The sequence below is a fragment of the Sebastes fasciatus genome, chromosome 24 (assembly GCF_043250625.1).
Source record: "Sebastes fasciatus isolate fSebFas1 chromosome 24, fSebFas1.pri, whole genome shotgun sequence".
NCBI lineage: Eukaryota > Metazoa > Chordata > Actinopteri > Perciformes > Sebastidae > Sebastes > Sebastes fasciatus.
In genome coordinates, this window is record NC_133818.1 from 11,148,185 (window position 1) to 11,174,728 (window position 26,544).

Sequence of the window (26,544 nt, forward strand, 5' to 3'; positions counted from 1 at the left end):
ATGCTCGTAGTGGTTCGATGAGTAAGATCGCGCTGCTGAATGAAACCAAATAAAAAGCAGTGTGTGCACTTGCAATAACTGCAAGGTGAGCGAGGTAAAGGTAGCGTCCCCTTTTGAAGCATATAACCATCTGCAGAGAGTATGAGGAAGGAAAAAAACAACAGTAGAGCGAGGAAAGACAGGAAGCGGTGCAGATTGTTATTGTTTGAAGTGTGTTTGCGTCTCCTTGTTGTATATCTGCGTCTCGTCGACCTCAGCGATGTTAACTATCCGAAAAAACACGCTCTGATGTTTCTGTTTTCTTAGAAATAAGAGCGCGGAAAGAGATGTGCGAGGTGATGTTAATCCGTCGCATGATATCTCCATTTTTTGACGCCGTAGATTTGTAGAGGCTTTTTTTCAGTTTGGAATTGTGGTCACTTGTGATTCACATATCACCACGCTGGTTCGCAAGCTGTGTGAACCCTTTGAATGTGGTTAAATCCCCTCATTTAGACACCACCTTCTGTTTCGACCACAAATAGGGGATCCAGCTACGGTACAGATCTGTGTAGGTGTGTGTGTGTGTGTGTGTGTGTGTGTGTGTGTGACAGTGAGTGAAACGGGAAGTTGGGTGCGTGATGTTTTTTTATTGTTTTATACAACCACAACTGTCAAAGGAAGACTGCTACTTTCGCTGTGTAGACACAAAACAAACTAGTACTGACAACAGAACGGACTCAACAAAACCTCAGTCGCGATGTTCTATTCAGGGCAAGCTACTACAAAGACACCTCCCTGTGTTTGGGATGGCTGTGCAAATGGTGAAGTGATGCACACGGTGTGATCAGAAGTGACGCGGTATAGGAATTTGAACCCCTCGTTTCTTCTTGCGGTCCCTGGATGCTTTGGGTTTGGTGTTCATGTAGTCACTCTGGGAATCCGCCTCCCTCCACTTGACCTGTAAAGACAAGTTAAAACAACAGCATTATGTCTGTGAAGGTGTAATATAGTGTATGATGATGTAGCTATCGTTGAGGACACAGAGGTCATGTCATCAGGATTTTTTTTTTTATGGGAATTTGTGGACTTGATGTGTGGGTTATTGTCATAATTTAAAGGTTTCTTCATGGTGGGATTTTTAAAGGGTGATGCCAAAAAATTTTAAGACTTGGCCGACTATTTTTCAGCCAAGAAAAAATAATACAAAATGAAATACAACAGTTTTCCCAAATCACAAAGTGGTTTTTGAATGAAAAAAACACATAAATGAAAAAATAATAAAGTAAGGCAGTTAAATAAATTTAAAAAATAAAGATTTATTTTTCAAAAATGCAACAGGATCACTAAATTTACTACAATGTCTTAACAAAATAGATAATTTACATTTGTTTTTTGGCAATCTGAAAACTACATTTTATGTGCCCCTTTTGGTGTGCTTGTATTTTACTTCCACACATCTACTCTATTCTCCAGCTCTAAAGAGTTCCCATGCGGTGGTATCAGGTCGTCAGATGATAACTCTCTAACTCCCAATAAACTGGGGGAAAAATAGATTTCACATTTTTTTAATTTTTTGCATCTTTTGGTTAAAGATTAAAAAAAAAAAGGGTTTCCCAGAAAAAAAGGTTGAATATTTTATAAATATATAGTCCAGAATGGCTGTTGCTGTGTCATTTTATATATATTGTATGTGCTTCAATATATAATAGATGTAATAATTGGTGGTATGTGTTTGAGGACATATCTTACCCAGATGATGGCGGCAATGATGGTGACAATTACGCCATAGACGCCAAGAACCACAAGCGCCAGAATCCAAAGCCAGAGAAATCCACTTTTCTGATCAACTGTTTCAGGCTTCTCTTCGTCTGTTTCAGGCTTCTCGTCGACTTTATCTAACTTGCATTGATGTCCTGGAAGAAACATATTAAGGAAGTATTGAGTGTACTGCACACAAAATTACAGATGTGCCCTTTTAAAAACCTCTGCACCTCATAGGAATATTTACCTTCTACCTGTACCTGGGTGCACGAAGAACATGCTTCTAAGTAGGGAGGAGGGTACATGACGCTGACCTTACAACTGTAGTTGCCATAGCTACTGACATTCACTCCAGTGAGCATGAAAATGTCACGCAGCTCCACGCCCAACACGGTGTGTTTTGGCTTACAGTTTGTGGTGTGGTTGTAAATCACTTTGTCATCCTTGAGAAGGTTATATGTCACTTCTTCGCCGGTCAAAATCGGGCAGGGCACGAGCACGTCGTCTCCGGCAGCTACGCAGACAATTTTCAGGTCTGGAGAGGGAAAAAAATAATGATTCAGGGTGCAATCTGATTTCTTACATACACAGTATAAAGTCAGATCTCTGGTTTAGGTGTCATGAACTAAGGAAATGGAGAGCTGCGGTAGGCCAGCGTTGTGTGTTGTTGCTGTAAATTGAGTCAGGATGCCTATTGTGTCTGTAACCAAACACCTTTGCAAAAGGAAATGTCTCTCTTACAGCTACATCTCCCTGCCAAACATTGATTTATTTGCATTTAACTCCCCCCAACTGAAATTCAGACTTATTCAGAAACTCGTCATTTCACAGCAACTTCCACCCCCGCACGGAATTTGTTCAATAGCAGCACATCTAAGCACATTTACCTCTTTTTAACCAGCCTCACATTTCACATGAAAAACCAGATATTTGCCATGTGAGTGAGTGAGTGAGTGAGTGAGTAAGTGAGTGAGTGGGACACTTGAGTCAGCCAACTGACTGACTCAAGTGTGCCACTCACGAGGTGAGGTGGTCGTGGTTTCTGTGATTTCAGTGCTATTTGTTGCATGGATTAGTGTTGAAATGAAAGCATTTTGCGCTCTATATGAACAGGAATTGGACTTTATTTTGATATTCTTCTGTTAAAACCCCAACATATACAGCCAGAATTATACGGACCATCTTAGGTACTAATAATCAACAGATAAATAAGTGAAGCTAAATGAGAAACACATTCCTATTTCTCCATTTCCCACATTTGATGTGTCTAAACTTAAACGCTGTCAACCAGAGAGTAGCTACAATACTTATCCACTGCTGCAATTTATTTCTTGATGCTCAAGTTTCACTGCGCTGAGGGTGTTAACCTCAGTGTTTACAGGAGAAACCAAACAACACTGTAACCGCATATACACAGTAAAGTCCCTTCTAATAGTTATTTCTTGCAAATTACTTCTTCTACCACCTGAATACTAATAATTGAAGAAGAGTGTACTACTTACCGTTGCAGGTGCACTTAGCCTTAGTGGCATGAGATAACCTGCAGCTCAGGAGGATCATGAACATCCAGCAAGCTCTCATCTTGATCTTTTTTGCACCGAGAGTGTGAACCCGCCTCGAGGCTTTCCCTCATCACCCAAAAAAGTTCAAGCTCCTCCAGCAAATTAGAGATCTGATCCGCTACTCCGATATCATCAACCCTGGTTCCGTGCACGCTTTCACCCCAGACTGTAATGCATCATATCTCCGTTGTGCCTCAGACTGAAGTACTCCCACGGTGCTGCAGTAACTGAACCTCGCACATCCTCTCTTGAGGGAAAACATCCTGTGGCAGAAAACGCCTCCTCTTCTGAAGTTTCCGCTCTCTCCCAGAGTTTGTGACCTTTGATGACTGTAAGTGTTTATTTAATGTAAAACTACGGTGTTCATTTAGTTCCAAAGGTCAATGCCAGACAGCTCTGTTCCCGTCAAGTGAACTAAATATTTGTTTTTGCATCATTGTGTGTTGGCAAAGATTAAGAGAATGAAGGACATTTTAATGCTCCTGGTTGCCTGTAAGCATGTTGCATGGAAGTACAAACATTAGTTAGAGTAGCAGTAATAACATGGAATGCAAATTATGGGAAATTAGAAATCCCAAATCATAAATATAAATATAAATATGATGTAATGGATCTTCCTGCTGTAGGCCCCTATATGATAAAGTATGATGGTAGTGAAGATGACAGAAGTTGAGTTGATTAACTAGATTCACATGATTTGAGTCAAGTGACTGACCTGTTTTGTTATTTCAGAGTTCTTTTTGCCATAAGTTTATTTAATAAATAGTTTAATTTAAAATCAATACACAGGCTAGATACGACCTGGGATATCTTTGTACAGTGAATATCTTTGTGTCATATATCTCTGTACAGTGAATATCTTTGTGTCACATCTTTTGTACAGTGAATATCTTTGTGTCACATATCTTTTTTACAGTGAATATCTTTGTGTCACATATCTTTTTTACAGTGAATATCTTTGTGTCATCTTTTGTACAGTGAATATCTTTGTCACATATCTTTTTTACAGTGAATATCTTTGTGTCATATATCTTTTTTTCAGTGAATATCTTTGTGTCACATATCTTTTTTACAGTGAATATCTTTGTGTCATATATCTTTTTTACAGTGAATATCTTTGTGTCATATATCTTTTTTACAGTGAATATCTTTGTGTCACATATCTTTTTTTACAGTGAATATCTTTGTGTCACATATCTTTTTTACAGTGAATATCTTTGTGTCATATCTTTTTTACAGTGAATATCTTTGTGTCACATCTTTTTTTCAGTGAATATCTTTGTCACATATCTTTTTTACAGTGAATATCTTTGTGTCATATATCTTTTTTACAGTGAATATCTTTGTGTCATATATCTTTTTTACAGTGAATATCTTTGTGTCACATATCTTTTTTTACAGTGAATATCTGTGTCACATATCTTTTTTACAGTGAATATCTTTGTGTCATATCTTTTTTACAGTGAATATCTTTGTGTCACATCTTTTGTACAGTGAATATCTTTGTGTCACATATCTTTTTTACAGTGAATATCTTTGTGTCACATATCTTTTTTACAGTGAATATCTTTGTGTCACATCTTTTGTACAGTGAATATCTTTGTGTCACATATCTTTTATAAAGTGAATATCTTTGTGTCACATATCTTTTTTACAGTGAATATCTTTGTGTCACATCTTTTGTACAGTGAATATCTTTGTGTCACATCTTTTTTACAGTGAATATCTTTGTGTCATATATCTTTTTTTCAGTGAATATCTTTGTGTCACATATCTTTTTTACAGTGAATATCTTTGTGTCATATATCTTTTTTACAGTGAATATCTTTGTGTCATATATCTTTTTTACAGTGAATATCTTTGTGTCACATATCTTTTTTTACAGTGAATATCTTTGTGTCACATATCTTTTTTACAGTGAATATCTTTGTGTCATATATCTTTTTTACAGTGAATATCTTTGTGTCATATATCTTTTTTACAGTGAATATCTTTGTGTCACATATCTTTTTTTACAGTGAATATCTTTGTGTCACATATCTTTTTTACAGTGAATATCTTTGTGTCATATCTTTTTTACAGTGAATATCTTTGTGTCACATCTTTTGTACAGTGAATATCTTTGTGTCACATATCTTTTTTACAGTGAATATCTTTGTGTCACATATCTTTTTTACAGTGAATATCTTTGTGTCACATCTTTTGTACAGTGAATATCTTTGTGTCACATATCTTTTATAAAGTGAATATCTTTGTGTCACATATCTTTTTTACAGTGAATATCTTTGTGTCACATCTTTTGTACAGTGAATATCTTTGTGTCACATCTTTTTTACAGTGAATATCTTTGTGTCATATATCTTTTTTTCAGTGAATATCTTTGTGTCACATATCTTTTTTACAGTGAATATCTTTGTGTCATATATCTTTTTTACAGTGAATATCTTTGTGTCATATATCTTTTTTACAGTGAATATCTTTGTGTCACATATCTTTTTTTACAGTGAATATCTTTGTGTCACATATCTTTTTTACAGTGAATATCTTTGTGTCATATCTTTTTTACAGTGAATATCTTTGTGTCACATCTTTTGTACAGTGAATATCTTTGTGTCACATATCTTTTTTACAGTGAATATCTTTGTGTCACATATCTTTTTTACAGTGAATATCTTTGTGTCACATATCTTTTTTACAGTGAATATCTTTGTGTCACATATCTTTTTTACAGTGAATATCTTTGTGTCACATATCTTTTTTTCAGTGAATATCTTTGTGTCACATATCTTTTTTTCAGATTTACAAAGATATGTGACACAAAGATATTCACTGTAAAAAAGATATGTGACACAAAGATATTCACTGTACAAAGATATGTGACACAAAGATATTCACTGTATAAAAGATATATGACACAAAGTGAATATATTTGTGTCATATTTTGGGACCCCTAAAGTAACTGTGTTTATTTCCATTGAATAAGAGAGCATTTATACATTAACCATTTTTGTGTAATGTCTTGATAAACCACAGTGAAGGTGTCAAGTATAATATTTATAATAAATAAGGTCCATTACTCTAAATTAGAAAAGTTCTGATCCGTCAGGAATAGCCGTGGTTTTAAATATTAATAACTATTACAGACTGTGGGCTAAAATGCACGAGAAGCCTTTACAATAATTCACTAGCTACATGTTTACAATCAGGCAGGCAAACTCATTAAAATACATAATAATTAAGATCAGTGTATATGATGCAATAGTAGCAGTAGAATGTACCAGAGGTCACCAAATTTGGGCTTTTATAAAAAGTGTGTATATTATATACGTGTAGTTGTGTGTTGCAGCCACAGTTGGAGGTGGAGTGAGTGACCGAAAGTGCAATGACCCAGTGTACCATGTGTACTGGTTTACTGAACACTATGAGAAGCACCAAACAGGTTTGAACTGACATTTGTGTGTGTCAATACCTCACAAAAAAGACTGTCAGGAAAAGAAAAGTGAACAACAAACTGTCTCTCTTTACTGTATGGGACATTGGTAAGGCACATGTACAGACACTGGCACAGTTAACATATATCTGTGAGGAAAAAAATGTATAATACCAGCTATAAGAGAAGGTTCTTTGATTTAAAAACCCATGGTTGTGTGCACAAAATGGGGTTAAGTTCAAAGTGCAGTATATTTCTGTGTCCACTAGATAGCGACAAAGCATTTGTTTTTGACAGTTTTCATCTAATACAAGCCAGGAAAATAGCTGTTCATATATAATATTGTATTAATTGCAGCAATATATTACTTTGCCTCAATGCCTGTCCCCTTTTTATATAGGTTTAACTGCCCAGAGTTGGGATTAGAGACCATAAAAATGTACTTTGTGTGACAAACACATGGTGACAGATTCATGGGATTGTGAAATGGGGATTATAGCATTTCTAAAATGTTGTCTGTAATTCTGACTCAGAAAAATGGATGATGGGGGATTGACGGGCTAGTAATGCCATGTGTCCATATGGATAACACGCAATAATCTCCTAATCTGGAACAAGTCCCTTTTGTCTGGTGGTGGTGGCTTTAGGAGAGCATCAGCAAGAACCCCCGCAGAGCTCCAGTGTGGTTTAATGTGGATGCACCCATCTTATTATATATACTTTTACATATTTTACCTTGATTTCTTTCTTTTTATTCATTTTTCCATTTTGTAAATCTCCTAATCTGGAACAAATCCCTGTTGTCTGGCGGTGGTGGCTTTAGGAGAGCATCAGCAAGAACCCCATGCAGTGTGGTTAAATGTGAAGGAACCCATTTTACTATATATATTTTAACATATTTTACCTTGATTTCTTTTATATATATATATATATATATATATATATATAGCTTGTAAATATTCTTATTATTATGATTATTATTGGGGTTTTTGTTTTTTGTTTTTTTTCCAATATTATATTTATTGTTTTTTTGTTCATTTTGAAACAACAAAACAAACATTCACAAACGTCCCCAATAATAACATTCTCGGTACAAAGAAACTTAACAACCCTAATATTAATATAAAATAAGCCAGTATAGATACAGGAAAAACACATTATATACAAATAAGTAAAAAGAATATACACAAGTAAAAAAAAAAAAAATTTTAACCAATAAAATTAAATTAAATCTATTTATATATACATATATATACTGCATACATATATACATACATACACATACAAAAACACATATACATATGATCAATTTATGATTATTATTGTTATTATGGTGTACTGCCACTGACTAGTGGGAATAGCTACTGGAAACTGATGCTGCCTTCACTGTTCCTCCAAAACTCCTACTTTCATGTGCATATTTCTTTTTTTTGCCAATTAATCATCAGAATATCTGTGCTAAAATATGTCAATAGGTCAACTCGTGTAACACCTCAATGTATCTGTGCTCATATCTACAATTCAGCTCTCAACTTCTCTGCGATGAACTCTAATATAAGATATTTCCGACGGTCCATGAAGGCAGCGTTGTGGTTCTGGGCTGGACCGGAAATGACGTAGACGCGCAGCGTGTCTCCTCCTCAGCAGCTCCGGCAGAGAGAGAGAAGAATAGAGGAAAAGGGAATGGGATTGAGTATGTAGAGACGAGGTAACGTGAGGAAAAACATGAGGATAACGGGCTATTTTAAACTTTTAGATGTAAATTTTCTAAATTTTTAAACTAAATTCACCTTTTAAAAAGAGAAAATTACACATAGGGCTTATCATATCGGGGAGTTTTTCCTTCTTTTTTCCACCCTGAGGGATATTTGCTCGGGAGAGGAGAGGAGAGGAGCCTCTTTGTGAATCCTGTTTAACTGTAAGTGCATTTTCTTTTTAATACCCAGTCATATTTTAATATTTTCTCTCCCTAGAATAAACTCAGAGAATAAAAATGTCATAAATAAATAACAAATATTCATCCTAGCTTGTGTCCTCTGTAAAGGAGACCTATGCTGTTATGTTTACCATACTTTTGCAAGGTATTAAGAAGCAATACATTATGAATGTGTTAGAATAAGTGTGTGTTTGAATGAATGGGGGGGTTGTTTTATTTGAGTGCCCCCTATGCGGCCATTGAACAATCCCTATGTTGGGGAGAAAGGGCGTGCAGGGCCGACTGGGAAAAGAGCCGCAGTTTATAATGGGAGAGGCAATTGAGTCTATTGTTATTGTTGTAGTTGATGGTTGCCAAAAGATGAGCCATTTGCACTCTATTTATAATCAACCTAATTTTCCTCCCCTGCATCTAGAGGATGTCTAGCCTCCACCCTGTTCGAGGCTATACAGCTTCTGGTCATAATGGCCGATGGTTTTTGTCGCTCTAATGTTTCTATCTAGCTGAAACACTGCATTTTATGTATTTAGAATAACCTGTGCAATAAATGTAATGTTAGTGTGGCTGGTGTTGAACTCATTATGAGCTGCCTCCCTTCACTGCAGATGGTGTTTTAATTCCCTTTGTTGGCTGCTGTGGCCACCGGGCCGGTGTTTCGGTTTAACAAGTGACCGTGTTATCTGGTGACTCTCAGCCAGGAACACAACATAGGTGTCCTCATAAAAGCCTTCAATTTGACTCTTTTTTTTTAGATTATTTTATTTTCAATTTTTTTTAGTTAACCAAATATACAAAACATACAAAACACAAACATGGCTCCAAATTCCCTCCCTAACCCACCCACATACAAACTGAAAAAGAACCAGAAGGAGTATAGGCTAGTTAACTATCAATTGAATTAAAAAGGATATAAACTGGGGGGGAAAAGTTTGGAAATTTGTGTTTTGGTGGATTATTTCTCTTTTCTTAAAATGCTAATTGGCATTGTATTTGACATTGTTGGAAAGCCTGTTTATTTACCTTCACAATGATGTCCAACTTGTAAGGATCATGCATTTGTGGGATGAGCAGCACAGCAGCAACTCAAAACAAGAGTCAATACCAACAGGAGAATACACTGTTTACCATTGGCAGAGCATTTTGGCAAATTTTTCTTGGGCGCTACCCACATAATCAGCTGTGCTGCTCATCCCACAAATGCATGATCCTTACAAGTTTGACATCATTGTAAAGGTAAATAAACAGGCTTTCCAACCATGTAAAATACAATGACCATTAGCATTGTAACAACAGAGAAATAATCCACCAAACACAAGTTTCCGAACTTCTTTTTCCCCCCAGTTTATTTGATATCTCAGGTCTATATTTATGCAATCTCTGTGGTGTGAAAGATGGTGAAGAAAGTTATAATGGATCAATCCTTCAATTTTACCTTAATCAATTTTAAATACATACTTAGGTGTGTTTTATTATCTACGTCAACCATTTACGTAAGTTACTACGAGAACACATTTAGCTGAAAGTCACCAGTTAACACGGTCACTCATTAAACCGAAACACCGGGCACCAGACTGGATAACATGTTGACCAGTGGCTATCATCAATTTAATGCTTAGCTTAGCCAGAAAGAAGAATAACCAAGCTATGTTTCCCTCTCAAGTCTCCGACTTTGCTTGCAGTCACACTGGCAAGATAATGACCCTTCATTGACAGTGGGGTTCAAAGGTCATTTTGCCATGCCACTGCCTGGCTGGCTACCATATGGGCCCAGGTTTTCACCCAGTAAACATACTGGGTGTGTGTTATTTACACTACCAAGGCCAGGCGAGGACAGTTTTTTTTTTAACTGTATCTCTTCTATTCAGGGGTGAATACACAAAACAAACACACAAAAAGAGCCACTAAGAAGCCACTTGGCCCTGCCTTTATTCCCCTCGGTGGCATTATAATAGGCCGTCTGTGTCCTAAAGGCACGCTTGATTTGCATCCACAAAGCAGTAGACTAGAAGCACATTATTCTAGGCATGGAGACAGTGCAGGGACAATGAAACCCATTCGCTTACAGTGCAAGTTAATGGGATGAAAATAACTACTGGCCTTCTGGTTGCTTCCCCTCAAGGCAGATGCCTTTAAGCTTGTTTTTTTTTTAACATAGCGGGAGTCAGATGTCACTTACTGTCTTGTCAGGGACACAGAGGAGGACAGAAATTGAGTGATGACACAAGGACATCTGGAAAACCCAGTGATTTTTCTTTGTGTTCCTTTGGGTCTTGTTATTGTGTCTGTTTCCTGTGTCCCATTATGAATGAACTTTTATTATCAGCTGGTAAAGTGGAGGGTTTGAAAATATGTTTTTAGTCTTAGATGCAACTTTTTCAGTCTTAGCAAATAATTTAAGTTCAACAAGTTCATGATTTCTATACGCCAAGAACGAGATTTTGTTCTGGTGGCGTTGGTGCAAAAACAGTAACAGTTGACATCATGTAGTAAGATCATACAAGACATTTCCTCAGTGGATTTAATAGTCCTGAAGTGAGTATGGCATACAGCGCAGTCATAAAAAGCTCAGTCATGGATTAAATTTCCAGCCGCAGAGGTAAAACACATGTTAGAAGAGAGCGTGTCATTTTCACTGCTCCTGTTTAAAAGCACATGTAAGGAATTCTTTCAGCTTTCTTTCTCCAGACTATTGAAAGGAGAACCTAGAGGGAGAGAGAAAGAGTATTTTGGAAGAGCTCAAAATACATAACCAGAAACATGGTTTTCTCATTCATCCACTCTGTCTTGTTTTGCCAGAAGAAGTGGAAGAAAAAAAAAAAAGCCTTTCTGTTTTTCTCCCTGCTGCCTTTCATCGTTTTTTTTTTTTTTTTTTGTGTGTACGCTTGATTTCCTCGGGACGTCGTTGATTAGATGAGAAAAACAGTCGTCAAATAAATTTTGGGCTTGAGAGATGATCCCACGAGACCGTTAGAGAAGAGAGATTTGTCTGTCAGCGTTTTTACTGGCTCTGTCGTGCGAGTCGCAAGAACCATGTCTGACCTCCGCCCATCCATCCATCCAACCTATGTCCCTGGGCATAACATAGCTCTGCACAAAAGCTCCAGACGATGGTTGGGGGGTGGCGATGGCGCTTGGTGTAAGTTTACCAAGGTTGTGTTACAGCCGAGGGGGGGGGGGGTGTAGGTGGGTAAAGGAGGATGGCACTTCAAACGCAGCCTTCAACACACCCCCCGATGGAGACCCGGAGGCGAGAGGGTAACCTGATATTTGCACTGATAGGAGCTACTTGGGTTGTGAATAAACTGCAAAAAAGGCCACCAGCTGCAGCTCCGTGATGCCAAACAAGATGCCACATTACGGGTGTGTTGTGAGAGAGAAAGTTATTCCACCTGGGTGTGTCCCCCCCCCTCTCTCTCTCTTGTCACAGGCGCGTGGTCCCGGCCTCTATAGGGCCTTGTTCTGGTAACATTTTGCTGACCTTTTGGTGGCAGCTGCCCCTGCCATTTGGAAACAAAGACAAATGGCTAACCAGGCCGCCCTGTAGCCTGCGAAAACCTCCACTGTTCCAGATAGTGAGCCGCTCTTCCTGTTGGCCTTTTCATGCATGCTTACTGACTTTTATCAATGCCCTCTGTGGCAGGAAATTAATTGTTTGAGATCCTTTTGTGATGATTGATTTCTGTTTTTTTTCCCCGACAAGGTGAATAGTAAGGATAAGGTTGTGGAGAATGATAAAAAACATGCACTTTTACTGTGTAATGTGGAGATTAAAGTGTGTCATATCGTCCTCCTGTGCTAAATACGATGTATGGACAATGCAGCCTCGACTCTCCGGCTGCACCGCTGATCGGAGGAGGCAGAAGGAGGGCACCCTCCTCTCATGATCTGGGTCCTCGCTCAGCAGGTGCACTCAAGCGCACACACACACCGGTATATAAAGACACCTAGAGATACAAAAGATTGAACTACGACTGGATGTCTTTGCCGTGTTCGTTTTCATATCTGTGCCATTTGGGCGTATACATTTTTAGTACAGGGTCAGTCCTGGTGGGATTTACACTCTTAAAGGAAAAGTCCACTTTTAGATACTTTTTAAATCGCTGAATATTATTCATTGACAATTTTTCAGTGTGTTCCAGGTGTAATTTTATGATGAATTGTTGTCATTTTCCCGCAAACAGCATTGTCTACCGTCCTACATTTCCCAGAATACCTTTAAACAACCATCAGAGAACGAACCTGCACTTGTTGCGTCTAGTTTAGAGTTATAATCTGTAGACGGCGAGTGAGTTTTCAATTGGACAAAAAGTGATAGTTGCACACCCTGACTCACGTCACAACATGGCTTGTTGTGGCTGCATTGCATTCTGGTCTACTGAAGCTTGGAGAAACTGATACCTCTGCTTCTTTTAAGATGAATTCTTTATCTCCACACCACTTCTTCCATGACCTATTTTCCTACATTTGATCTGATCTGCTATGATACAGTATTGTTCTTTCATTAGTTGTCCCTTTTGTGTGCTTCCCCTTTCACTGTCCGGTGTGTTTAAGCAGCTTAGGCAGCTATTAATCAGTGTGACTTTGACAATGGCAGGTGGCTCATTCTCACTGCCGGGCTGCTGACGACGACTCCCTCCTCCTCCTCTACTGTATCACAGATGGTCTGTTCCATTCACTGTTGCAAGGGGGGGGTCAGTCTTTGTCAACTTAAAAGTGCACGTGACAGGAAATGGGTCTTGATTGTTGCTCTCTATCACATGCAGTCAACACCTGTGACCGCCACAAAGCCTTGAGGTGCTGTGTTTTTTTGCACACCTGTCTTCAAGTGAAGTAATAATCACCCTGAAATTGATCTTAGCATCCAAGGTTGGAAAAGGGAATCTCATCCCAGTGGGAATTGTCAGCTAGAGCATCCAGCAGTCGCGTCAGGTATCAGCGAGTAGACGGTAGACGGTGATTTACGGTATCATGTTTCTCTCTCTACCCCACCTGCCTTACATACATGTATGTAATCCACCACAAAGTCCAGTTAAAGCTGCACCACAACAGTCACGGGACGGCTTGATGGATGGTGGCGGCCTGTCTGTGCGGATTGAGCCCGGGCCACGGATAATGGGTCTTTGACATGGAGAAAATGCTTAAGGCAAACAGGAGTGCTTCTGTAGAGAGTGAGAGCATGCAAAGTGCTAACACAGAGGATATATACTATATGTGCTGTTTAGCCGCTGTATAAAAAAATATGCATTATCGACTGGGTGATGTATGATCTGTCTGGTGCGAGACGTAGATTTGGAAAGAGGAAGTGGATTTATTCCCTACTCTCCGTATTGCTTTCTCTCACATGTTTGCATCCCTAATTGAATTAAATGACCAGCAGCAGATCATGCAGTAGTGTTAAAGCCTCCAAGAAGAGCGCCGGTCCTTGATGCCAATTTTCGTAGTGGCCAAACGGCGGTACTACAACTTCCGTGTCCGTCACGCGATGCCATTGGCATCATGCGCCACTGAGCAACTTTCATAGGAATGAACGGGGGCCCCCGCTTCCCAACGCTGTATCCAGTCCTCTCAATACATCCATGTATAGCCTGGGATAAACATAAGCACGGCCACTTCCTGTGTCGTCTCTTTTGGAGTTCAGCTAGTTCTCATGAAACCATAACAGCAGATAATGCGTGTCTGTGTGTTTACGCGGAAGGATTGATGGTGTTTGTTTGGCCCTTTTTTGCCGTCTACAGTCCATCACCCAAACACAGATGCGAGCAAAGTGAGCTGCACTGTTTTCCCTCACCCCCATGTGAAATGCCTGGCCCAAAAGTGTTTATGCTTGTACAGTTGCTTCCTAATCATTGACCTCCGGGTTACATTCCTGTCAAATCCGCCGAGGATTCAGCTTCATATGCCACTCCACACCAACAATTGCAGCATTATAAGACTATCGGAGAAAGTCGGAGGCTCCGGTTACAGTGATTATAGTGTCCTTAGGTTAGCATCACATTGTGTGGGGGTGTCATGTTTGTGTGTGGTTACAGAAGCCTGAATCACTGGAACAAACTGTATCTTGCCACGCAGAGAAAATAGATTCCAGACGTGAGCGTGCGCTGGATTTTAAGTCGTCGTCATCTTTCCAAATTGTAGTAATCGTGGGGATTCTGCTACACTGAAGTGAAAAACAGGCTACATTATTTAAATGTTCCAACTGTTTCAAGTGTTTCTGTGTTCAGTTCAAGCCACGAACTAGCAGTACACCCACAAACTGGAGCTGTAATGGCGTGTTTTTCCATTAAATATGCACTGCAGCCTACTTTTCCCCCCCTCTCAGACTTTAACTACACCCGCACCCATAATCATGAAAGTTACTCTCAGCTCATGTCTGTTAGAAGTATAGCTACACTATCCAGGCGGTGCTTCGGCGTGCGGTGAAACCTCAGGGAGAAGGGGGTTGGAAAGCAGCCCGCCCTTGTCACGTCGCCCGTTCGCAAGAGCCACAAGGGTCGCCGCACATCGCCAAGTCACCAGCGACTCCACGACCGAGCTGGAAGAACACCTGTGAGGAAGATGGTGAAAGAATGTAAGAGGAAAGAAGTATAAAGGACAGGAGAGGTTCATGAGAGCCAGTAAAATGTTCTTCGGTACAGCTGATGTCATGTGAAATACGACGGCTTGGAAACACTGAGGTCATCCTTCGTTTTCCTCTGCCAAAGTCTGGAAGTCACACTTTATTTTTTTTTTCAAGCGAGTGCATTTACTGTACAGCCTGTTGGCAGGCTGCTCCGTTTTTTCCTTTTACACCCATGTAGGACACTGAAGGAATCTCCAGTTTCAGTCAGTGACCTACAACGCAGAGAAGTGAAAACAGCCGCGGTAGAATCGGATTTTGCGAGAGAATCCCTTGACAGTCACTCAAACCTGCAGGCCTTAATCTCACAAAATAGCACTCTGTTGGTGTGTGCTTGTGTGTGCTGCCTCTTGCCAAATCTCATTGACTAATACCCTGGCAGCTCCAGCGAGTGAGCCTCTATTGAATGAGTCTCTGGGTTAAGTTAGTGGCTGAGTAGCTTGCTAATCTCTCTCTGCTCCGCTGATCTTCACTCTCTAGTGATTCCTGATTATTTCGGCCCCCACGTGCCACACGGGCAACTCTCCTCGGGGACTGGATCCAGATCTGCCACCGAGTTTGGCACCATGACCGGCTTTGAGGCTATGCGGAGGGTCAGTGGCATATTCGAGGCCAGTCGGCTTGACCCCTCACCTTTCACTGCTGTTGGAATGAAACGGTGTAAATGAGAAGTCTGTCTTTAACCTGATCAGCTGTGAGCAAGCTGTGCTAATAATGAGTTTTGAGACTATTTAGATCCAACACAAGAGGAGCAAGTGTAGACTAACACAAGAGGCATTTGCTCATGTAACCCCGTATGTGTGTGTTACCATTACCCATAAACCCCGCTGGCAGCGAGCCAACCAAGTGGGACCTCCATCAGATCCCACTGGCCATCGTGGGAACATTCCTGACGCAGCGTTATTCCATAATTCCCACCATGTGTGGTTTTTTTTTCTCTTCCACAGCGGAGCGCTTCGCCTGCACGGACCGTGGAGAATCCCACTGAGGAGAGGAGATCAGCTCCTTGTAATCGCAACCAGACATCACTGTGTGTGCGAGTGGGAATAGCAAAAAGCAGTCTGTAATGACAGTTCAATAACGCTTTCACCGTGGGGTAAAGTGTTTGCGTAGCCTCGGTACAGAGACTCGCTTGTCATGTGACCAAGAGGGGCTGTGAGTACCCACATGAGTAGTTGTGTTAATATTTATCAGTGATGAAGCCACTTAAACTGAATAATCCAGTATTCACCAGCTGGCATTTGAGGGACGCAACGATAGAAGCTTTTTGAGTTGCACTTGACTCGGTATAAAAGCAATACGCTGATCAATACTAATGCACCTTCCCAGCGAGGATCGGCTTTGTAGCGAACCATCAATCAGCCGACTGATGGTTTACCTCAATGCCCTTACCGGACCGCTCAGGGTCACTGCTGAGGCCATATCTTGTTCTGAAAGCAGATTAAGATGCTTGTTGGGCGTTGCTGATCAATAAATCCCTCTGGCTCCAGCCGTTGTTATACAGATCATTAGTGATTTAGGGGAGTATATCTATTTTGTGTTGTGAATGGACTTTCAGATTTCCAGATCTTATCACGCAACGCAAGAATGAGTGGAATGCATCTTTAATCATTAATCTGTTGCGTCACTACGACATGCTGTTTTTTGTGTGGGAATGGTTCAGAACAGACTTCCTCCTCTGTTTATAAAATGGTTATGGTTTATTATAATCCAATTGTGAGTAGTTTTATTATCTCACGACATTACATATATTCCATTTAATGCAATCCACCCCCACTGCCCTGCAAGATGATGTTAAGAGATGTGTTAATTCAACTGTGTAGTAATATATTTAAGGCTATAGTTGTTGGTGGTGTTGTACTGGATTTGTATTCTAATGTAAACTATTCCTGTTTTATTTATATCAAGGTAGTTTTTGGTAACACTTCATGTTACAGGTCGGCAAATTTCACAGTAATTAGGTGATAATTGGCAAGTAATTTGAAATTTCTTTGGAATTACTGCCAAATAATACTAATAATTACCTAAAATTGCATTGAAAATGACTTTATTATAAATATTATTTAATGATTATATGCTAAAATAACATATATATGGATAGAAGACACTTCTGATCAGTCACAAATCTCACCCTTGTGTGACTTATTGTCTACACAAATGTAACCTGGTAGCTAATGTCATGACTCAGGGAGTTTTTTTTTAAGAAATCTCAAATAAGTTATTTGCTAATTATTATCTATTTATCAGCAGACGTGGAAATAAAGCATATCAATTAACTTTGTATTATTTTCCTGGAAATGTATTAAATAATTACCAGCTATTGGGAAATAGCGGAATATAATTATGAAATAATGTTTATAATAAAATATTTTTCGATACATTTTGAGGTAAATATTGGAGTAATTTGGCAGTAATTTCAAATAGGTTACTTGCTAATTATCAACTAATTACCAGGATATTTGCAGACCTGTAAACCAGTTTTTCCTTCCCAAGTGTGACAAAGATATAAAAAAGATAGCTATGGAAATTAGTGCATGTTGTATACACAATCATGTACGTATTGAAATGACACAACAACATCTTAAAATTTGTACAAAAACCTTCCATGGATAATTTCAAGTGCTTGTGTCAGAGAAAAATATGAGAATTTTCCTTTAATGTGTTGGTGTGCCAAAGCCTAAAGGAAAAAAATACTTTATTTTTTCAACCTGGTGCCTTACTTTAGTTGTTTTGGCTATCATTTATGTTAATTATATTGTTGTAGAATGACTCATAACATGTGGATTGGTCACATATGGTCGATACCAAGTCCATTTATTATGGTCTGATGACACAAATACAGTTTATTTTGTAAAGCACAGCTTTTTCTGATGGTGTTTATTGGATGATCACAGTATAATCTTTCCAAAAATGGGAATTCTTGTGAATGACTAACACAACTGAAGTTCAGTATGAGGGCTGTATGCTCCCTTTAATGTGCCTAAGGGGCATAATGTGCACCAGTTAATGTGGTGTGTCATCGTGAGAGACGCTGTGCAGTGGCGTGTGTGTCATTTCTGCCGTTCTTTAATGTCAGCTGGGGACCAGTCTGTTATGTGGTCATGTAAAAACCCTTATTACAGCACGTGTCGTTCTATGGATGACTAGTCTATCACGCTAAAGGAAGTATTTCTTATAGTCATATTTGGGATTTGACAGTACCGACATGCACTGTACCGAGCGTTTAGCTCTGCCTGCTTACTCATTTTGCTGTACTTCCCCCGACAACAGTCCCGTCTTTCTTTTCCTGCTGTGACATCATCATCACCCCTGCTCGCTCAGTGCCCTGCCCTCCTTCCCACTTCCTGCCCGGACAGGAAATGAGCTGCCCCAGTGGATTACTGTTAATGTGAGGGAAGTGTGGGTGGACAAGGACACACCTGTGTCCACTACATAGGACTCTGTGTTTCCACTTGGTCTGTTGTTGAAGTGGGGCGACAATCTAGGCCACATAAAAAGTCAAACTGTTGTAAGGGCAGCGATACACAGGGTACCTTTTGGGGCAGTTGTGTGTTTTCATAGGAGTCGCCTCAGCATTCAGTCATAAGGGAAGATAGTGTTTCCAGGGCATCTTGCTCTATATATAGCTTAATGCACAGGCTCCATAGATAAATTCAATTCTTATACCCATTCAAGTTGTGTGCCAGTACTGTAATGGTGCTGCTGGAAAAAGATAGAGATATCCGAATAAGCAAGTATTGGCTCGCAGCATTGTTGTGTTTTGTTGACCCAATCCTTGCTCGATTCATTCAATCAAGTATGTTTCAGGTGATACATGAACAAATACATCAAGTTAATGGTGCAAACATCTGCCATTTTTATTATAGAATTTAGATGAGAATCTTAAAGGTGCAGTGTGTAGGATTCGGCAGCATCTAGTGGTGTGGTTGCAGATTGCAACCAACCCCTCCGCGCACTCCTCCCTTTCCAAGACTGCGGTAACGTGAGCCGCCGAGTGGAAATACTGGTAACGCCGTTCGCCTCGCTCAGTGGCCGTCCATACCATAATAACACTACTTTAGCAGCAACAGAAGTCAGACGGCGGCCGGCGATACCACGGTTTTGCACTCTGTGGTTCACGTTACCGCAGTTTCACAAGCGTGACGGAGAACTACGGGGGCCTTCAGTTAACGTAAAAATGTGAAAGGCTCTCTCTAGAGGAAGTGTTTGGTTTGTCCTTTCTGGGCTACTGTAGAAACATGGCAGACTCCGTGAAGAGGACCCGCTCCCTACGTAGATCTGAAGGGCTCATTCTGAGCTAACGAAAACATCTTAGTTTCACATGATTATACACTAATGAAAACTTTTCATATTCCATTTCTGCTAATAGATCCACCGAAATGTTACACACTGTACCTTTAAAGTGGAAAATGTACGTCATGTCTGGATTTTATAGATTTGAGTCTTTTTAATATTAAAAAATTGTCCTCTTGATCTTTCTACAACCATTGCTTTTTTTTCGATCGCAACGATGATGTCCATCTGTGCATGTGCCGCAGGCCCCGCCCTTTGTCTCCGGCATTGGGAGCAGCTGCCTGTGCTGTTGTGACTGGAGCGACTGTGTTCCCCCTGCAGCTGCGTACATCCATGTGTCACTGCCACACCTGTTCAATGGCCTTGTGTTGACTGAGTGATATCACACGTTAACTGTGTGCAAATTACGCCACAGAGATGGGGGTGGGGGGCGGCGAACTGTAATCTGAGAAGGCAATTGTGTGTTTTTGACACACATATATATGGATGACGTGCACAGACAAAGTCATACTCTTCTCTCTCCCTGTTACGAGGAGTCTGTTTGCTGTGAAAACACACATTTTTTCCGCTAAGCGAAGGGCCACATGCTGCGGCTGAACAACAGTTGGTGTGTCGAAAAACGAAAGAACAGCTGAAGCCAGCGGGAATAGCTTCCTAGTAGGCAGCCACAACATCAGCTGCCTACACACACACACACAGTGAATACACACTCACCAAATCATAGCATTGATATTTCCTCGCCAGCTCAGCATGTTGTAACCTCCAACCCATCAGGCTGTGTGCCTTTATATTCCGAGAGCAGACTATGATTCAGCATCCAGATTGTTTTAGATGGAATAAGGTGAGGCTGGTATGAGTCAGCACTTATTCGTTATAATGTTTAACGCTCGGTCAGCGTTGTTGACACCCGGCGGAGACTGATGACTCACGGTCGATAGTAAGTTTTGACAAGGTTTCTGCTTCTGACTCATGAAATGATTAGCCCTGCAGTGGTTGCCATGCTTATTAAGTCGGCAGCGTGTGTGGGTCTGAGAGGCTTCGCAGTCAAATGAAGAAGGGGCCTCCGCGAGCTCAAATGTCACACTCTTAATCTCGCCGTAATGATGAAGACGGCTTATAATGAAGGGAGAAACCGCCGCTTGATTGCTTTCCAGTGCTTTGCGATAAGTGTCTTTTCTGGCTGTGCGTGTCATTTTTGCCCGTGCTTAGTTAAGTCTCTCGCTCAAGCACACTCCACAGTTAATCCTCTGCATTCTTGTGACAGTGAAATCGGTCTGCCTTCCTCTAGCTGCCGGCTGGATTCTCCTGCAGTGCAGTGAGAATAATAAACACAGTGGATCCTTTTTAGTTTGGCATTTCACTGGCTTTGGATGAGGAGACAAAAGATTGTGTTTTGCTACTATAGTCATATCTGATAGATTTTATTCTACCTTTTTCTTTCAGAGGATAAAAGCCCTGTCACAGAGTGGAGTGGAGTGGAGTTGAGTGGTGGTTTCGTCTGACCTTTAACCTCAATAGGAAGGAGAGAAAACCACTTCAGAGGTAAGAGTTCCTGTAAACTGGAGTGAGTAAATGGTGCCAGTGCTACTTTCTGTGGGTAATAAATTCAGAGCGGAGGAAAAAGGAAAAACACACTGCTGCCAGTAAGCTTCGCTGCTTCCTCGCACAAATGCCACAGAGACTGTTATTTTGACAAGTCGCCGCTGTAGCAAGCTGCCAGGGAAGCTCTATTTAAGGTGGTCTCAATTGACATGCATGAGGTGTCATGTGCTCACATCATCTGTCATTTCCACACTTTTCAGAGAGTGGAATCCCCAAGTTGGCAGTGTGGATGTTTGTTGTAAATAGAGGTAAATCTGGTGGAAGAGATGGAGGCTTCACCCCCTTAAAGCCTCCGTCAGAGGGGCCTTGTAAATCAAAGCCAAATGAAAGAGGAGTCAAGCCTCTGAGGATCCTGTCAGGGGAGAGTCTTCCTCGCCGAAGGAGATAATTCCTGACTAAAGTAGAACCATGTGAGGGCGAGCTGGGCTGTGGTCTGCAGCAAAAAAGAGCTGCTCCTCAACAGTGAGCCTTTATTCTCTCTCTCACTATCACAGATCTGCGTTGAATTTGCAACCCGGAGTTTCAGTATTTCCACTTGTGTTTCTACAAGGGATGCCGACCAAGTCATTTTTCTAGAGTGCTGTCTTGGCTTGGTTTTATGGAAAATGCACACACGACCACACACATCAGCACCTAGGTTTTTTTTTTCCTGTTAATATTTTTGCCTTTTGTCAAACCTAAAAGTGCGTTATGGCTTACATAAGTAGCTCGGGGCAGAACAGCAGAGAGAGTAAACAAGACCCAGAGCATAAGCAGCAAAACAACTGGCTTACTGGGTGCTGTTTTCCATGATATGTAGTTTGTTGTTGTCTGTTTGCAGTGGTGATGTCCAGGAGGAGTAAAAAGATGAATCTATTACTTGTACTCTTTCTTAATTTATACCTAGACGTGCCTTTTCCATTTGCAAGGAATTTCCCCTGCGGTAGTAATGATTGGCGTAACAGTGCGATATGCTGTATTATTGCAACTTTTTGTGAAAATTACTTAATTTAACCTGATTTTAGAGCTGTTTATTGGCAAGAATCTGACGATACAGGGATTACGATTCAATATATTGCGATATATTACGATACTATATATATATTGTGATTTTTTTTAAATCTAATTTTAGGAAAACTGTCACAGTATAAAGAACACACCACTATATGCATCAAATTTGAGTAAAAAATCTTTACATCATAGCACTACTTTGAGAGGGCACACATCTTTGCAAATGCAATAAAGTATTGACTGAGTTAATCTTGGCATGTAAACGCAGTTAGTTAAGAATCGATACAGTATCACAAAACATAATATCCCCATATTCATATATTTCCTTACACCCCTAGTATAAATAAGCTTTATTGTAAGGCTATTATTAGGTATAGTGTTGTTTTTTAAATGACAAAGAAGGGCAATGAGGCGAAGCGTTCTTTTTTTCAGCTGCGCTTTTGTTGCGTCTGGTTGCTATGATACGGAATATCACAATGTCAGCACAAGGTAGAGTCGTTGCTCTGGATGAAGGGAAGGTCGAAGCACGTAGAGAGAGAGGACGAACCCGCCGGTCTATGTTTGTTCAATTCTCCTCCGTTGTTGTTGTCCAGCACTTGTAGCTACATGTAGGATGTGACAGTATTGCAATATTGCGTTATTGCGACAGCCCTAATGGGGAATGAATATAATGTTCTTATTCATGTTCTAAAAGTTATAGACCATGGCTTGTCAGTTGGGAAGTGCACATCTGGACAAAGTCTTTAAAAGTGTCTCGAAAACACTAATGAGGGGGGAATGTCCCAGACACATGCTGTCTTATTTTCTTGGGAAACAAACCTGTGATGTGTAAAAAATCCCAGCAGTGAGGATGCGGAAGGAAGCCGGGTTTTAAACTGGGACCCCGGCAGCGGTGATGGAGCCCGAGGCTGAGAGGAGGAAGCCCGCTCGCCTGGACTTAAACTGTTCCAGGAAGTCGGGATGCTTATGTGTCAGAGAGGTTTATAGCTGTGTGTGTTGGCGTCTGACTCTGTGTGTGTCAGTGTCATGTGGGCGGCTGTCATGTGGAGACGCTTACCAACTTTGACACTCAGCTGTCGATATTATTCCAACATGCACTGAACATGTGGGGCCGTGGTTAATATGTCATGGTGTCATCTATGATGCGGTTGTCATGGCGACTGTTTCATTCATGCACCGGGCAGGCTTAAAACAGACCGTCCTTGAAACGATCTCCGCCGCTGTTCCTGAAGACTACAGGTTGCGAAGACCTTTGGGATTTGTGGAAGTGTGCGTGCGTGCATTCCTAAATTGATAGGATGGCCACATCGGCACGGCAGGAATGCTTGAGGTGGCGTGGCAGGAAACAGACTGGCACATTTTTTGGTCTGTTTTTGATGAGACGCACAAACACACTTGGGACAGTTGCTTTGAATTCAGATAACAAGAAGTCTGTGGCGAGCTGCTGCAGGGGTTATGGGGTGAAGGGGGAGATGGGAAACATAGTACGATAACAGGAAGACATTCCCAGCTGCTGGTGGCATGTGTGCGGACGTACGCGTTCTACTCTTTGGTGCTGCACATTGCACATGGCTGGCTTGTTGCAGTATGAATGTGTTATCCATCAGTGTGTGTGTGTGTGTGTGTGTGTGTGTGTGTGTTTGGGCATGTGTTGCCCGTGCAGTGTGTCATACCGACTGTGCTTTGTATTCCCTAACAGGTGGCAGATGTAATCCTCCTGTTCCACTAGACCAAACAACTAAAGGATGAGGAAACAAATTCTGTTGGCACCATAATGATTTTATTTATCGAGAGTAAATGAGGGTTATGAAAAATCCATTAGGAGTTTTATATATATATTATTATATATATATATATATATATAAATATATATATATATATATATTCTAATAATTCCAGGTCATATCGTCCCTGCTGGTGTGATTGTGAAACAGGGTATTAAACTTCATTATATATTTAAAAGGTCTTAAATTGAACTCTGTGAATGCTGCAGAAATCTGAAGTGACACTAATCGCAGAACGCAGTCTTTGGCAGTGTCCTCTTATACAACCACAACCCATTTATCTAAATCAGTTACAGCAGGTTCTTAATGTTCTAACGCTGCACATTTAGCATTACTAAGCAACAGCCTTCGATTCCACAAAAAAGCAAACACATGAAATAACACCCCGGATTTACTTCACAGCATTGCAGCTCTTTTTTTTTTTTTACTTTATGCTTTACCAGAGCAGTGGGTCTGTTTTTTTTTAATGTCTGGCCAGTTCTTCTCAGCAGTCAGCCTCCGTTGTGTGCTGCTGCAGTGCTGCATCATGTTTAAAACTGTGTGTGTGTGAGCCCACTGCAGCAGACCACCTGAGCCCCGGTATGTGTGTTTATACGCATGTGTGTGTGTGTGTGTGTGTGTGTGTGTGTGTGTGTGTGTGTGTGTGTGTGTGTGTGTGTGTGTGTGTGTGTGTGTGTGTGTGTGTGTGTGTGTGTGTGTGTGTGTGTGTGTGTGTGTGTGTGTGTGTGTGTGTGTGTGTGTGTGTGTGTGTGTGTGTGTGTGTGTGTGTGTGTGTGTGTGTGTGTGTGTGTGTGTGTGTGTGTGTGTGTGTGTGTGTGTGTGTGTGTGTGTGTGTGTGTGTGTGTGTGTGTAACCCAATCACCCGAGGGCTGGGACAAGACTATTGATTTCACATTTGGACTGCTGCCCTGGAGGGAAGCAGGGAAGCTGACACATCCTCGGTCGGTGGGTTTGTGTGCGAGGGAGGATGGGAGGGAGGGAGGGTGACTGTCAGAAACAGGGAGAGAGAGACACACAAATAAGACATGAACAGAGACATGCCCACTTGTGCTTGATTTGTAGCCTGCTTTTACATTGAAGTCAGACATTTTACCCCGGCACAGACCACCTCTGAGTCTTTTTCTGTTATCACCACAACAAGAAGTATTGGGACATTATGGAAATCCATGCAAAACGTCCCCTGAATGCTCCGCGGTCATATGAACAGATGGGACGTGCTACAGTACAGGCAGGCATGTGGAAACGTCAACATGTTAGTCATGACTGAGGATATAGCCCAAGCATTGCGATAGCTGCATGTCTGTCCGCGGAGCACGTCGACGTTGGAGATGTGCATGCGTGTTGCCATGGCAACGGCTGCTCGAATAGATGCAGGGCAGCTGAAGTTTTGGCTCGCCTCTCTGATGCCGCCCACCAGTGTGACCGTGCATTTTCACACTCCCATCTCTTCCCTCGTCTCAGTTTTGCCTTCTCTCTCTCTCTCTCTCTCTCTCCGTTTCCTGCCCCCCCCCCCAACACACTGACTCCATCTCCATCTGTCCACCTCTGACATCCTCCTCATCTTTCTCCTCTCTCTCTCTCTGTCCCTTTCTCTGCCCCTCCTTCCTAATTGGCTGTATAAGCCAGAGTGTCTCACTGTGTCACGCTGTGCTTCAGTGAGCTCGTATATGTGTGTGTGTTTGTATGCGAGTTCCTCTTCTGCTTGCAGGCTGTCGGTCGTGCTTGACTAATGACATTGAAGCCGTTGCGTTGGCCATCAGGGCCTCCCCTTTATTCTCAACCTAATAGCCGGCTCCCTCCCTCCATTATTGTACCTATTCATCATTCCCTCCATCACTCCCCCCGCTTCCTCGCTGGCCTCTCTCACCCATCTCATCTCCCTTTCCCCATCACTCCTTCCGCTTAATGCTCCATCTCCTCTTTTATGTGACTTGTGGCAAGTTGTATCCATGATTTGTTGTTTGATTCTATAAGACAGAATTTTCTCGACATTGGTGCACAATTCTTTTTAATTTTTTGCTTTGGAAATAGGGGTCGGGCAATATGTTTTGAAATAATATCGTGATACGGAAGGGTATTTTTTTATCCCAATATCATGTCAGTGAGGTAGACTCATCATTTAGCCAGTGCAGTCACAAGGTATATAGCAAGTGTTTATTTATCATTCTGTTTTTCCTCATTTTAAGTGTAAAGGTGGAGGTAAAATAAGTGATAAAGCACAATACTCATTAGGAAGATCTCCAACACATCACCCATTTATGGAATGTAGAGTGTATACATGTAGATTTTTGCTTTAAAGGTCCCATATCATGCTCATTTTCAGGCTCATACTTGTATTTTGTGTTTCTACTCGAACATGTTTACATGCTTTAATGTTCAAAAAACACATTGTTTTTCTCACACTGTCCATCTGAATATACCTGTATCCACCCTCTGTCTGAAACGCTCCGTTTTAGCACATTTCAACGGAACTGGAACGGAATTGAGTGACAACAGTCCACGTTTACTTCCTGTCAGATGATGTCATTCACGTACACGGCAACCGGAAATAAACTGGGACGCATTTAGAATGTTTACGTTTAAAACTG

The 26,544-nt window shown here is 40.9% G+C and overlaps 2 protein-coding genes across 6 annotated transcripts in view; one reads left to right on the forward strand and one right to left on the reverse strand.

Moving 5' to 3' along the window:
* Positions 1-609: 609 nt before the first annotated feature.
* Positions 610-3,531, reverse strand: LOC141763179 (T-cell-specific surface glycoprotein CD28). The gene is made up of 4 exons (XM_074627615.1): positions 3,246-3,531; positions 1,991-2,278; positions 1,732-1,895; positions 610-940 (listed from the first exon to the last, which is right to left on the reverse strand). Exons 1-4 carry the CDS (start codon positions 3,322-3,324, stop codon positions 827-829), a joined length of 645 nt encoding a protein of 214 aa, XP_074483716.1. The 5' UTR covers positions 3,325-3,531; the 3' UTR covers positions 610-826.
* A 4,811-nt stretch (positions 3,532-8,342) lies between these two features.
* The window catches only part of raph1b (Ras association (RalGDS/AF-6) and pleckstrin homology domains 1b), a 41,188-nt gene continuing 22,986 nt past the window's right edge, over positions 8,343-26,544 (forward strand). For 4 of the 5 annotated variants that reach the window (XM_074627343.1, XM_074627346.1, XM_074627345.1 and 1 more), the window contains exons 1-2: positions 8,344-8,653; positions 21,024-21,122. The gene's annotated coding sequence lies outside the window, so the exon portion shown is untranslated. Of the gene's footprint in view, positions 8,654-21,023; positions 21,123-26,544 lie in introns of all 5 variants that reach the window. The other variant, XM_074627344.1, reaches the window with a different exon arrangement.